Source organism: Schizophyllum commune (genome assembly GCF_000143185.2).
Source record: "Schizophyllum commune H4-8 unplaced genomic scaffold SCHCOscaffold_11, whole genome shotgun sequence".
In the NCBI taxonomy this organism is placed as follows: Eukaryota; Fungi; Basidiomycota; class Agaricomycetes; order Agaricales; family Schizophyllaceae; genus Schizophyllum; species Schizophyllum commune.
Window position 1 is genome coordinate 282,603 of NW_026089548.1, and position 11,659 is coordinate 294,261.

The 11,659-nt window shown below is 58.5% G+C and overlaps 10 protein-coding genes across 10 annotated transcripts; 1 reads left to right on the top strand and 9 right to left on the bottom strand.

Annotated features, from left to right (window-relative positions):
- The first annotated feature begins 521 nt into the window (after window positions 1-521).
- Window positions 522-1,789, top strand: SCHCODRAFT_02638273 (Prefoldin, subunit 3). The gene is made up of 5 exons (XM_003027929.2): window positions 522-656; window positions 771-847; window positions 904-1,015; window positions 1,070-1,234; window positions 1,419-1,789. Exons 1-5 carry the CDS (start codon window positions 585-587, stop codon window positions 1,650-1,652), a joined length of 660 nt encoding a protein of 219 aa, XP_003027975.1. The 5' UTR covers window positions 522-584; the 3' UTR covers window positions 1,653-1,789.
- A 357-nt stretch (window positions 1,790-2,146) lies between these two features.
- Window positions 2,147-2,428, bottom strand: SCHCODRAFT_02513919 (uncharacterized protein; the record flags this gene model as incomplete). The annotated part of the gene is made up of 1 exon (XM_050343304.1): window positions 2,147-2,428. A coding segment is annotated over one exon (282 nt), but the record flags the coding sequence as incomplete, so codon positions are not given.
- A 935-nt stretch (window positions 2,429-3,363) lies between these two features.
- On the bottom strand, window positions 3,364-3,978 carry SCHCODRAFT_02463076 (uncharacterized protein; the record flags this gene model as incomplete). The annotated part of the gene is made up of 1 exon (XM_050342631.1): window positions 3,364-3,978. A coding segment is annotated over one exon (615 nt), but the record flags the coding sequence as incomplete, so codon positions are not given.
- A 96-nt stretch (window positions 3,979-4,074) lies between these two features.
- SCHCODRAFT_02458132 (uncharacterized protein) lies at window positions 4,075-4,470 on the bottom strand (the record flags this gene model as incomplete). Its single annotated transcript, XM_050342589.1, has 1 exon — window positions 4,075-4,470. A coding segment is annotated over one exon (396 nt), but the record flags the coding sequence as incomplete, so codon positions are not given.
- A 25-nt stretch (window positions 4,471-4,495) lies between these two features.
- SCHCODRAFT_02552486 (uncharacterized protein) lies at window positions 4,496-4,788 on the bottom strand (the record flags this gene model as incomplete). Its single annotated transcript, XM_050343679.1, has 1 exon — window positions 4,496-4,788. A coding segment is annotated over exon 1 (249 nt), but the record flags the coding sequence as incomplete, so codon positions are not given.
- Window positions 4,789-4,938: 150 nt separating this feature from the next.
- Window positions 4,939-5,274, bottom strand: SCHCODRAFT_02457419 (uncharacterized protein; the record flags this gene model as incomplete). The annotated part of the gene is made up of 1 exon (XM_050342583.1): window positions 4,939-5,274. A coding segment is annotated over one exon (336 nt), but the record flags the coding sequence as incomplete, so codon positions are not given.
- A 1,379-nt stretch (window positions 5,275-6,653) lies between these two features.
- On the bottom strand, window positions 6,654-6,863 carry SCHCODRAFT_02462426 (uncharacterized protein; the record flags this gene model as incomplete). The annotated part of the gene is made up of 1 exon (XM_050342624.1): window positions 6,654-6,863. A coding segment is annotated over one exon (210 nt), but the record flags the coding sequence as incomplete, so codon positions are not given.
- Window positions 6,864-6,866: 3 nt separating this feature from the next.
- SCHCODRAFT_02478178 (uncharacterized protein) lies at window positions 6,867-7,163 on the bottom strand (the record flags this gene model as incomplete). The annotated part of the gene is made up of 1 exon (XM_050342760.1): window positions 6,867-7,163. A coding segment is annotated over one exon (297 nt), but the record flags the coding sequence as incomplete, so codon positions are not given.
- Window positions 7,164-7,520: 357 nt separating this feature from the next.
- Window positions 7,521-8,231, bottom strand: SCHCODRAFT_02458967 (uncharacterized protein; the record flags this gene model as incomplete). The annotated part of the gene is made up of 1 exon (XM_050342594.1): window positions 7,521-8,231. A coding segment is annotated over one exon (711 nt), but the record flags the coding sequence as incomplete, so codon positions are not given.
- Window positions 8,232-9,228: 997 nt separating this feature from the next.
- SCHCODRAFT_02638282 (cytochrome P450) lies at window positions 9,229-11,615 on the bottom strand. The gene is made up of 13 exons (XM_050346017.1): window positions 11,397-11,615; window positions 11,217-11,349; window positions 10,953-11,144; window positions 10,719-10,867; window positions 10,530-10,645; window positions 10,351-10,474; window positions 10,285-10,298; window positions 10,068-10,234; window positions 9,989-10,011; window positions 9,883-9,938; window positions 9,679-9,830; window positions 9,447-9,599; window positions 9,229-9,389 (listed from the first exon to the last, which is right to left on the bottom strand). Exons 1-13 carry the CDS (start codon window positions 11,587-11,589, stop codon window positions 9,314-9,316), a joined length of 1,548 nt encoding a protein of 515 aa, XP_050198113.1. The 5' UTR covers window positions 11,590-11,615; the 3' UTR covers window positions 9,229-9,313.
- Between the last annotated feature and the right edge of the window lie 44 nt (window positions 11,616-11,659).

Consider the following 11,659-nt stretch of genomic DNA (forward strand, 5'->3'; position numbering starts at 1 on the left):
TGGTCCAGCCGGCGGTGCCGGCAAGCCTGATCCGGGCGCCTAATCAGTGGCACAATGGACAAGGACAGCCAAATACGGCGGACAATAAGGTAAGCCACCTCTTGGTCTTCCCACCATCATCATGTGCTGATAAGCGAGGGCCCGCGTAAATTCGAGAATTCTACCAGGGCTGGGCCTTTACGAGAGCGTATCCCTTTCTTTTTGTCTGCTTTCCGTAGGATTGTGAGCAGCAATCTGGCAGCAGTGCCCTCAAAGATGTTGACCATCTCGTGGCACACCGCCGGCATCCCGAGGCGATGTCAAATTCCCATGACAGTTCTCCGCCGTCGTGCTGCTGGTCGAAGGCCCATGACGTTGAGAATATGCTGTAGGCGAGGTACAGCTTACATTCAACGCTCAGTAGTCCACCGAGATGATGGTAGGAAGTAACGCTGTTGGAGAGAGAGACGGATGCAAATCGTCTCTCGGCCTTTGCCGATACTCGTCCCGAGGAGACCGCGGAGGGAAATGATGGGATTATTCCTTGTTCTCCTCATCCATCTCGACGTATAACTGCTGCTTCATCTTGCGCACCTGGAGAAATCATGGCCTCAAAAACCATCAGCGTGTTCAGTGATGAGAAGAACCCCCGCGGGATACCGAAAGCTCCCTTCATCGTGCGTTTTCTACGCCGACGTGAAGTCCCCCGCTGATCGAATTATGTCCTTCGTCCTGTCCTACAACATTCTTCCCCCATCTTGATACGCGCTATCATTATTGCTTCACAACAGGCAGACGTGGAGGAGTACCTCGGTGGACCCGACGCTGACGTCGAGGCACCACTGAAGGCGTTCCAAGACGCGCTAGCGTACGCCCCATCCATCTCGCGCGATCGAGTCGGTTTGGCTGACGCTCCGCGCGAAGCAAGTACAAGTACATGGACAGCAACCTAGGCTCACGACGGGCGGGTCTGGAAGACAAGATCCCCGACATCAAGAAGACACTGAGCATGGTCGAGTTCCTGCAAGAGCGCAAGGTGCGTCGCGTTGTTCTGTCGGACGAGAGACGTTAATCGCTGAATTTCTTGCAGGAGGGGAAGCAGAAAGGCGCGTCAGAAGACGACGATGACTTGGAGGACGAAGACGAGGACGCGGACGTGCCGCAGAAGCCCATACGAACAACATTCGAGCTCAACGATACCCTATACGCAGAAGCCGAGCTTGAAGAGACGGATCAAGTCTTCATCTGGCTAGGGGTGCGTGCTCCCACCTCTGCTCTCTCAAAATCGGTCGCTGATCATCTCTTTGCTCCCCCTCGTTCACCTCGCCCTCTATACAACTTCATTCCCCTACCGCCACCTTGGCATGTACTTTCCCTTTCGCATTTGACCCCCCCCCCTCGCCTGCATCCCTCCCCATGACCACATCGACTACCATTAGGCCAACGTCATGCTCTCCTACAAAATCCCCGCCGCCATCGCCCTCCTCCAATCCAAGCTCTCCGCCGCGGAGCAGAACCTGCAAAACACGATCGAGGACCTCGAGTTCCTGCGCGAGCAGATCACCGTCATGGAGGTCAACACCGCGCGCGTGTATAACTGGGACGTGAAGCGGAGAAGGGAGGCGCGGGAAAAGGCGGAGCGGGAGGGGAAGGTGACTGAGGCGAAGGCATGAGGGGAGGGCGAGGCTGGTGAGGTGGTGAGCGTAGCTGTTAAGGTGGTGGGCGAAGCTGGAAGTAGTGTCGTGGGCAGAATTATTTTGGGCTCGATCCGCCAATTACGCCTGGCAGAACGGCTTTTGGCCGAATGGCAGAATCCGGCGGAACATGGCGTGGGAATTTTTGCGGGGCAGCCCTCGACGTCAACTTCGCCTCGTCTAAGGCTACGAGAGGCTATGAGCGGGACAGGTGAGCGGGCAGCTCACGTGACTGGCGTGGGGGGGGGGGGGGGGAAATACATTTGTATACCGCGTCTTGTACCTACGACAAACTGCGGTGTAAACTATAGTACAGTAGGATAGTGCTATAATTTACAGGGGTTCGGAGGTTCTTTGGGAGGTGCGGAATGCAAGGGGGAATGTGTACGGGAGGTCCTATGAGAAGGGTATGTATGTTTGTAGGTCCATGGGGGTGCGAGACTAGTGGGTCCCGCGGGCAGCAATGGGCACGACTATGGGGGCTGATTGTTGGGCTCCGGGGCGGACTTGGCGAATGCGTTCGAGGTGCCGATGAATTTCGCGAGGGCTTGGAGGCCAGATGTCGTGCCGAGGATGACGGGCGTGGATATGGAAGGTGATACGGCGCGAAGGTGGTGCCGACCGCGCTCGAAGAGCGGGCAATCGGCGAGAATGTGGTCGCGGGTTTGGATGGGGGCTTCTCCGCACGGGCACGCAGGAGATTCGGATGGTACAAAGCGTGCGTAGTAGTCGCCGCGGAAGCCGTGGCCTAGGATAGTTTGGATGATTCGTGTATGGATGCTGCGATCTCCGAGGAAGTCGCGGTGGAATGGCGCGAGTCGCGATGATGGTGGGTGGTCGCGTAGCGCGACGCCAGCGAGGTTGGTGTGTGGTAGGGAGGCCCATTCGCGACGCCATGCGCGGAGGGCACGAGCTTTGTGCTGCTCGCGGGCCCACGATATGGTGCTCCGTTGGATGTGGTGGTGTTCGATGGTGGCCGCCTCGTTCGCTAGTTGGTCGGCCCGTTCATTGCCCGCGATGCCCTGATGCCCGGGTACCCAGACAATCTCGACCCGTGCGTCAGGTAGGCTGCCGAGGATGTAGTCTATGTGTTTTCGGAAGATAATGGATGCAGCCTGTGCGGGATGAGCAGAAGTGTCGGTAATAGGGACTGTCACAGTAGGGGTTTGGTGCGAGTTTGGTGAGGGTTTGGTGAAGAGTTTGGTAAAGTTCGGTTGCGCGATCTGGGCCGGCCTGGACCTCGAGCTCAGCGTCTTCGTCCACGGAACTGCTCGAGGTTTGGTGGGAGCGGAGTTCGAACTCAGTGTTTGCTCTTGTAGGTGGCAGCCATTCACCGGCGCCATAGTGTCTCACACCCGACTCCAAGAGCGTTCAAACTTCATGTGAGAGTTGCACGACTGTATTCCTCCTCCATGCCCAAATACCAAGGCAGAAGGGCCTTTCAAAGACGATGAAATGCGAGATTCGACGGCGCGGAAAAAGCCGAATGCCGTGCTCGGCCGAGCACATTTTGTGGCGAGTTCGGTTTCGGTGCGGTTTCGCAACAGTCGCGATCAAAGTTGAGAACGCCTGGACCGAGCAGCAACTTCTCACCAAACCTCCCACCAAACCCGCACCAAACTCGCACCGAACCCCTACTGTGACAGTCCCTAATGGTACGTACGGCGGACTGGTTGTCAGTAAAGAAGATAATTGTTCTGAGGTGAGAGTGTTGGCTGAGGAGGTCGCGCGTGCGAGCAGCGCCTGCTGCGAGCGCCCACATCTCGGCATCATAGATGCCTGCGCGGCGGCCAAGGGGAATGCGCGCGGAGTGGACTACGTCGCCTTGAGATAAAGCGACGAGACCGGCTCCTGTGCGGCGGCGGCCGTTGACCGGCTTGCGCGAGCCGTCAGTGTAGACGGTGAGCGCCGTTGCATTTGCGTTGAGCGCTGAGATGCGGCGGCGGACCGAGCGAATGTAGTCTGCACGGTCCTGAGGCGATAGGCGTTGGCGGGGGAACTGTATGTCGAGGCGAGCACCCCAGGGGTGGTGGCGCTCCCAGGGAGCTGTGTTGTAGGGGAAAAGGCGTTCGGAGTCGGGGTGGGTGAGATTGGCAAGGTGGTGGATGATGGTTGGCGGTTTCGTGGATGATTCGTCTTGAGGACGGACGGGGAAGGGTACAGAGGGCGAGTGTTCCTCCCAAGACGAGGGAGTGCGGGCAAGGACTTGGGAGTTAGCGGGGAGGGTGCGCAGGCGGGTTGCTGCGTTCTCTGATTGGCGGCGTAGAAGGTGGGGGATGGGAAGGATGGCGGCAATGTGGTGCATTTCCGCGATGGGGGAAGTGCGGAACGCGCCCAGGATCCAGCGTAGGCCTTCACTCTGGGCGCGCTCCAGGGGTTTGATGAGGGTCTTCTGCCGGGTTCCGGTGTACCAGACGGGGGAGGCGAAGGTGAGCACCGGGACAACCACGGCATTGTAGACTAAGCGGGCGTTCGCCACGCTGAGACCGCGCACGGTGTTGCCGAGAATGCGCAGACCTGCGATGGTCGACCGCGCTCGCGTGGCCATTTTTTCCACGTGTGGCTTCCACGAAAGCTTCCGGTCGAAGAACACGCCCAACCAGCGCATGACGTTGACTGGGCGTATAGTTCGAGCCGGGGCATTCGGGAGGGCGACATTGATGTGCGGGCCGGGGGCGGGGTCAGACCGCCTCCTTGTAAAATGGATCAGCTCGAGCTTGTCGATGTCGACATCGAGGCCGAGCTGGCGTAGCTTTTCGACGACCGTCGCAAATGCCTGCCCGAGCTTGATGATGTTGGCACCCTGCGAGCATGAGGCAGCTGCGAGGAGGCCGTCGTCGACATAGAACTTGCTGTCCGTGTCTGGGTGGGTGTTTCTGTCGAGACATGTCAGCACGGGTAGGGTGTAGATCGTTGAGAGGATGGGCGAAAGGGGTGAGCCTTGCGGGATCCCTACCCCTGCTATAGGGGTGGGGGCGCAGAGGTGGCCATCCACGCGAACCATGACCTCTCGGTCTGAGAGGAAAGACCGTAGCCAGGCAACCTCCTCGGGGGCGAAGCCGAGGAGCTCCATTGTGTGGACTAGTCTCGCGTGGTTGACGTGATCAAAGTAACCCTTAATGTCGATAGCGAGCGCCGACAGAACATGTCCCCGGCGCCACGCTGCTTGGATGTCATGGGTTAGCGAGAGACATGCATCGATGACCGAGGATTTGTCCCGGCCACCGAATTGGTTAGTGGGGACTAGTTCGTGTTTCCCTACCGCAAACATGAATCGCGCCGCATTGATCTTCTCCAACCATTTGCTGAGGCACTCGAGCAGCGCGATGGGGCGGTAAGAGCGCGGGTTGGACATGTCGACTTTGCGGGGCTTTGCGATTACCGAAATGACTGCCCTCTTAAGAGCTCGAGGGTGGGTGCCGAATCGCATGCACGCATTGAAGAAGTCGACGAAGGTGTGGGGGGCCGTGTCGAAGGCCCACTTCATTAATCGGTAGGTGGAACCGGACTCGCCTGGCGCTGTTGTGTTTGAAGTCTCCCGCAGCGCATCCTTTGCTTCGTCCATGGTTATGGGTACGAAGGCACGGATTGGGCGAGCTGGTGGGTCGTCTGGGAGGGTCGGATTGACAGGCGTGGCTTCGCGGGGGAAGAAGTGGGCTGCAAAGGCGGCACCCTGTTCGTCCGGGTCTATTGCGAACCCATTTGCTGAGCGGATAGGGGGAGTCGCACGCCGGCGTCGTCCAGAGGACCAGCTAATCAGCTCCCATACTTTCTCAGGTGCCGCATGGGTCTCCTTGATAATTTTGTCAGCAAAGTTGCTTTTAGCCTTACGTACCGCGCCTCGCAATTGCCCTCGCAGGCGTTGTCGATGGACGCCTCGGGCCCGTTTTAGCTCGTGCACGACATGGTCGCAGTCGTCGTTCCACCACGGAGACCGCACGGGAGTCCGTCCGGACCGACGCGGCATGACTGCAGCGGTCGTCTCACGCATGCATTCGAGTAGCCCGCGCGCTGCCACCTCAACATCGTCTGCTGAGTGATAGTCGACAGGAGTTGCGGTGTGGATGCGAGTCTGGAATTCCTCGCGCCAGTCAGATTCGCGGGCCGGGTCGATGCGGTAGCCTGCTTCGGGTGAGGGGTCTTCAAGGTGGTCCTCCTGGAATGGGGCAATAGACCAGGTCACGGCGTTGTGGTCAGACTGGAGCGCATGGCTGCGGCTGCAGTCCCAATCCTGTATGACCTGAAATTCGTCAGCTACAAAGTTCGTCCAAGTGAGGTCTATGATGGAGTCAGCTTGGCCGGTTCGGCCTCGCCGGGTGGGTAGGGACGTGTCATTGAGCAGGGCAAAGGAATTGGCCTCCGCCCAGTCAACTAGGTTCTCCGCCGTTGAGGAGGAGCGTGGGGCTGCACGAGGTAGAGCCCACGATGGGTGGTGAAGGTTGAAGTCCCCACAGACAACGGTGGGTACGAGAGGGTCCAGCTCTGCGTCGCATAGGTGACGGACAGAGTTGGTTCCGGGATTTCTCGGCCCCTCATTATAGACATTCAATATGTACAAAGTTACAGAGCCATACGTGAGGTGGAGCGTGAGTATGTCTGGAGTGTCGAGCACGTCCGGACGTGCTCGAACTTGTAAGTGAGGGATACCTCTCCGTACAAATGCAGCCACCCGCGGAGGGGGGTGGTCGCGCATTGTGACGGGGACGAAGCTGTCCCACGCCACATTCGCAACCGTCCCTCGGACTGGTGTACCATCTGGTGAAGTATCGGAGCGCTGGACTCCAATACGGTCAAACCACGGTTCCTGGAAAAGAATGATATCAAAGGAGGTTAGTGTGTTAAGGAGTGCGTGCATGCGCGTGTTAGAACGGGCAACGTTGAGCTGGAGGACTCGCAGAGGCCGCAGACTCATGGCTCCATGGGCTGGGAACCAAGGCTAGTCGTGGCCGACGGTGGAGTGCTGAACTGCCTCCTAGAGGGGCAGGCAGGGTCGTCGGCGTAGTGGGCCTGCTTGCAGTTCAAGCACCGAGGTGGGTGGTCGCAGGGCTCGGATGCCAGGCGACCCTTGCAGCCTGGGCAGCGGACGCGGTGGTCCTCCTCGGCATGTGGGCCTCCGCACCTCCTGCATCGAGTCTTGTTGCAGTGAAGGTGGCGGAAGCCGTAGCACGTGGAGCATTGCCGTAGGCGCGGCTTCTCCACCCAGCGTTTGACATGGACCGGTGCACCGAACATGAAGATCTTGGCCTTGAGGAGGTTCTTGAGGGCCGATCCGTCGGGATCCTCGAAGGCGAAGACTATCGATGATCTATAGCCAATGGACTCGTCGGGGCGAACCCAGCGGCCGCGCTGGGTGATGTTGAGGCTGCGGATGGCAGGATTGGCCATCATGGCTTCGTTGATGACCTCGTCGGGAAAGAGGGTGCCGTCCTCGTCGCGCGCTAGGACGTTCGGGAGGACGGCCTTGTTCCAAGGTATGTCGCGGGAAATGGGGATCGTCTCGGAGAGGGATAGCGCGAGGCGGATGGAAGGGATATGGTCTTTTATCAGCTTGAGAGGTGTGCGAGGGGGGAAAGTGAGGATGATGTTGTTGGACTCGTTCCAATATGAGCCTAGGACCTGGAGCTTGCCCGCCGAAGGGGTGGCAGCCAGACGGGTGTTGATCTTCCGAGAGATGATGAGGGGTGAGTCGCGCTTGTCCGGGTGGGGTCCCTTTCCCTTGAAGCGGACGACAAAGCGCGGGCCTTCTGTCGTGTTTGCTGCTTTGGGGGGCGTTGCCGTGGGGTGCGCGACGGGCACGGGCTGGGACTGCGCGACGGGTACGGGCTGGGACTGCGCGACGGGTACGGGCTGGGACTGGGTTTGTGATGAGGAGTTGGGCTTGGGCGCTTCGCGAACTGCGTTGGCGTAGGTGGGCGACGCGTTTTCCGGTGTGGGAGGTGTGGGAGCGGACGCGCGTTGGGGAGCGGTGCGTTGTGTTGTTTGCTTCTCGAGACGCGCCAGCCGTGAGTTCAGAGCAGAGCACTGCTTCTGAATCAGGAGAAGTACGTCCCGAGTCGTGGGGTCGGCGATCGGGGCTACGTTCGGAGGGGCGGGGGTGGTCTCTCGGGGTTCGTCTTCCATGGTGACGTCGCCCTGAAGGGAGCGGGCTGCCTCCTGGAGCGCGTCTCGGACGTGATTAACGGCCTGCGTATCTTCAATCTCGTCGCCCGGTTGGAGGTGCTGGGCAGCTACCACCGGTGCACTCGCGAGGTGAGTGCAGACCGTGGCCCAGCCAGAGGGTGTTTGTGCTAGAGCCATGTCGTTCGCCACCAGGGAGAAGGCCTCTAGGGCGTGTTCGAGGGTAGCACGAGTGGGCGAGTATTTGGGCAGGGAATTGAGTATCTTCGTGATGTCGACATCTCGCGGATCGCGAGGCTGTTCGACCGTTACGACTTTTCTCGCTGGGCCTTCGGGAGGCGGAGCGGCGCGTTTCTGGCCGCTGCTCGCTGCTGGATTCCCGGGCGCAGTCGAGGAATGAGGGGGTGGACTTTCGGTTGGCGTAGAGTCAGGTGATGGCATAAGGCAAGGTTACGTGGCCTCTCACGTGACTGGCGTAGTGCTTCGCCTGTTCCAACTCGAAGCTAAATTGCTGGCATTCAGAGTGATTATGGATATCTCAACGTCCACACACTATCCGGAAGCTAGGAAAACAGCAACATATCGCCGTAAGCTGTGCCCTACACGCCCATATTCGGCCACTTCTGCCACCCTGAATCGATGTCCTCTGAATTCCGCCTGGCATGCCAGGGTGGCTTGGCAGAATTGGCGGAAGGTGGCAGAGTTCTGCCAACAACACTAGCTGGAAGGGGGTAGCGGAGGGATGAGTCGATCATGGAGAGGTGAAGACGATTAGAGAGGAGAGGTGGAGGTAATGGAGATATCCAATGTACTGACTTGCGCCCTCGCTTCATGAATGGACGCGGTGGCGATGTATACGATGACCAACCGCGGGCTGTGGGTCCGTGTAGGTCCGTCACTCGTCACGGGACTACGTTACTGCCTTTCACGTGAGTGAGAACAACTGTCACAATTCAACTTCGCGTGAAGGACACAGGATGCCCGACTCCTCCTACTCCCAACACCTCCGTGAAGGATCCGCGATGACTGAACTGACAGCCTCAGCCTCCCAATCAGTCCTGAAATGCCTCGGAAAGCAGGAAGACTTCACTACTCGGTCACACATACGCAGTCCTGGGCGGCTTCCAGTGCACATTCTTCAGCAAGGCATGTGTCGCCGCAGCCGGCTAGTGGATGGCTTCATCTATGGCTTGGAAGTCGATTGTCTGGAAAATACACACGGGAGCCGCTCTGCGCGGAGGCGAAGCCCGTGAAGGCAGTGAGGATGAAGGCGCATGGTTGAGCGTGAATGTTTAGGAGCGTAGGGAAGCTACATGCCTTAAACAGGAAGGGAAAGTGCGGAAGTTCAGGAAAGAGAAAGGTCCGACTTGAAAAGCGGCCCACCTTGGGAGTAATGGTGGCGCAAGGGACCGCCTTACGAGCGGCAGCCCCGGCGATTCGACGGAAATGACTTTCGCGGACACGTCATTTATAAAGTAGCTTCTCGCCCAACCCGCAGCCTATCTTAAAACCGATGACTCCCCTTACTCGACCTCCAACGTCAGCCGCCTTGCGCGCCCGTTGACCGCCTCTATGGTGCAGAGCACCTTCTCAGGATGGCTGACAGGCGGCGCGTGTCAATGCACATCCTTCCTGCAAGTCCTCAACGAAACGCACCTCGCCAGCCCCGTGGTAAACGTCGCTGTCTCCGGCTCGATAGTGATCTCCTCCCCGTTTGCGTCCTTCATCTTCTTGATTGCAAGGACGTGCAGGATGGTCGCAATCGCGATGAACACCGACGCCTCGCCGAGGAAGCGGCCGGGGCATATCCTACGACAGACGGGTTTTATCAGTCATCGTCTTTGCTATGCAACGAGGGCGACCTGACGATGAGCAGATCTTGGCTTACCTTCGCCCAAATCCAAAATGCGTTACAGGCAACGGCTCCCCGCGCCCTCCCTCATCAAGAGGTAGGTATCGGTCCGGGTCAAACCACCATGGATTGGTGTACACATCCTCGTCGTGCGTCATGGCGAAGGCGTTGAAGACGACGACAGAGCCCTGCCGAAGGATTACCCACCGTTCGCGAGCAAAATGACGATGGTAGATCAACCTTCGGTATGAACATCCCGTTGTATACATCGTCTTCAGTAGACTTATGCGGGGCACCTAGGCGCAGGGTGAGTACCATGTTCTCTGGGCAACAGCCTTCCACTTACCCAATGGCGCAACTGGATACATCCTGGTAGACGACAAGGTCATTCATAAGACATATCAGCGGAGATAGACTCGACAAACCTGAATGTCTCTTGCACCACCCGCTGTATATAGAGCAGGCTCGGCAGGTCCTCCATCTCAGGCAGGCGGTCAGGGCCAACGACTGAGTGAAGCTCGACGCGCGCGCGCTCTTGGACGTCGGGATGGTTGACGATGGCGAAGATGAAGACGGTAAGGGTGTCCGTAGTCTGCAGTTCTCCCAAATTCAAGACGGAACACTGCGTAGCTTCACACGTACCGTGTCGGCTCCAGCTACAGAGGGTCTATTTCATGACAAAATCAGGGAGGACGTCAAGTAGCTCACCAGAAAACATAGAACCCCCTACCCCTCTGATCCTCGCCGCCGTTTCGGGATCAACGCGACCGTGCTCGGCCTCAGCCTCTTGAATCGCGGAAGCAATGAAGGACGGTCGAGCGGTGCCAGCTTTCTAATGCCAAGTCTGAGCAAAGGAGGTGACGCCCGACAAAGGACAGACCGCGTACCATCTCCTCCATTACGCGCTCATATGGCACGTTGATCATCCTCGAAATTGCCGCCCGGTTTCTGCGCACGTGCTTTGTTGAGCCGGTTGGGTCGCACCAGCTGGGGAGGTGGCGTACTGAGAGTGGTGTCAGAGTCTGACTCTAGCTGTACCAAGGCGTCTCCCCGCCTCGGAGCCAGCCTCGACTTACGGAAAGGAAAGAAGTCGACGCCTGTCGCGCCAGGTGGTCCGCCGCCATTCATCGCCTCGCAGATACCGCGGCCGATTTGCAAGTAGTCGTCGTCGGGAGACTTAATTTCGTGGCCCGCGATGATTGCGACGATGACGGAGGTGCTGAACCTAGGGAAAAGAGGACGAAAGGTCAGTCTGGTCAGTTTGGAAGAGGACGAAGGAAATGCTAGCGAAGACTCGGAGGGAAACTCACATCTGCAACGCGCCTTTCCATCCTTCCGGATCCCGCAGGATACGCTTGACGAGCTTGCGTGCCTCACGAAGCTGAACAGGAGCGAATTGATGGACCGTAAACTTCGCTAGGTAGTTCTGCAGCTCTCCGCGGAGGATAGGGAAAGATGGGTCCTTGCTGCTGGTGAGCAGAACATCGTGCTCGTATCCGAGCCTGTAGGCGAAGTTAGCAAGGGCTTGACCAGACCCGAATGAATGTGCGCTTTATGAACCACTGGCGACCTACATCCGGAATGACTCCCAATGTGGCCGATCACTATAAATTGCACCTCGCTTGTGCAGCAGGTCCACCGCCGCAGCGAGAGTATTGAGCACGACGATGGGTTGCCCGAGGACATTGACGTGGATCAAGGCCGAGTCTGTGCCGAAATGGGGCGCAGGTCATGAAAAGCATCTTGACACTCACCATACTCCTTACTCCACCGACAGTATGCCCGCGCAGCGTCCTTCTGCGGGACGACGCGCAGGTGGCCGAGCAGCCACCCTGCTGGCGGACCCGGTGGGAGAGGAGGATGAGATGAGGCATGCTTGAGGCGGACGTGGAGCGCGTAGAGGAAGATGCAGACGGCGAGATCCTGCAAGGTCAAGATGGTGGTCATGGTTAGAAAGAGGAAGAAAGGTCGTGGTAAAAGGAGGAAGAGCGGCATTGACTAGGGAAGAGTACTCCAA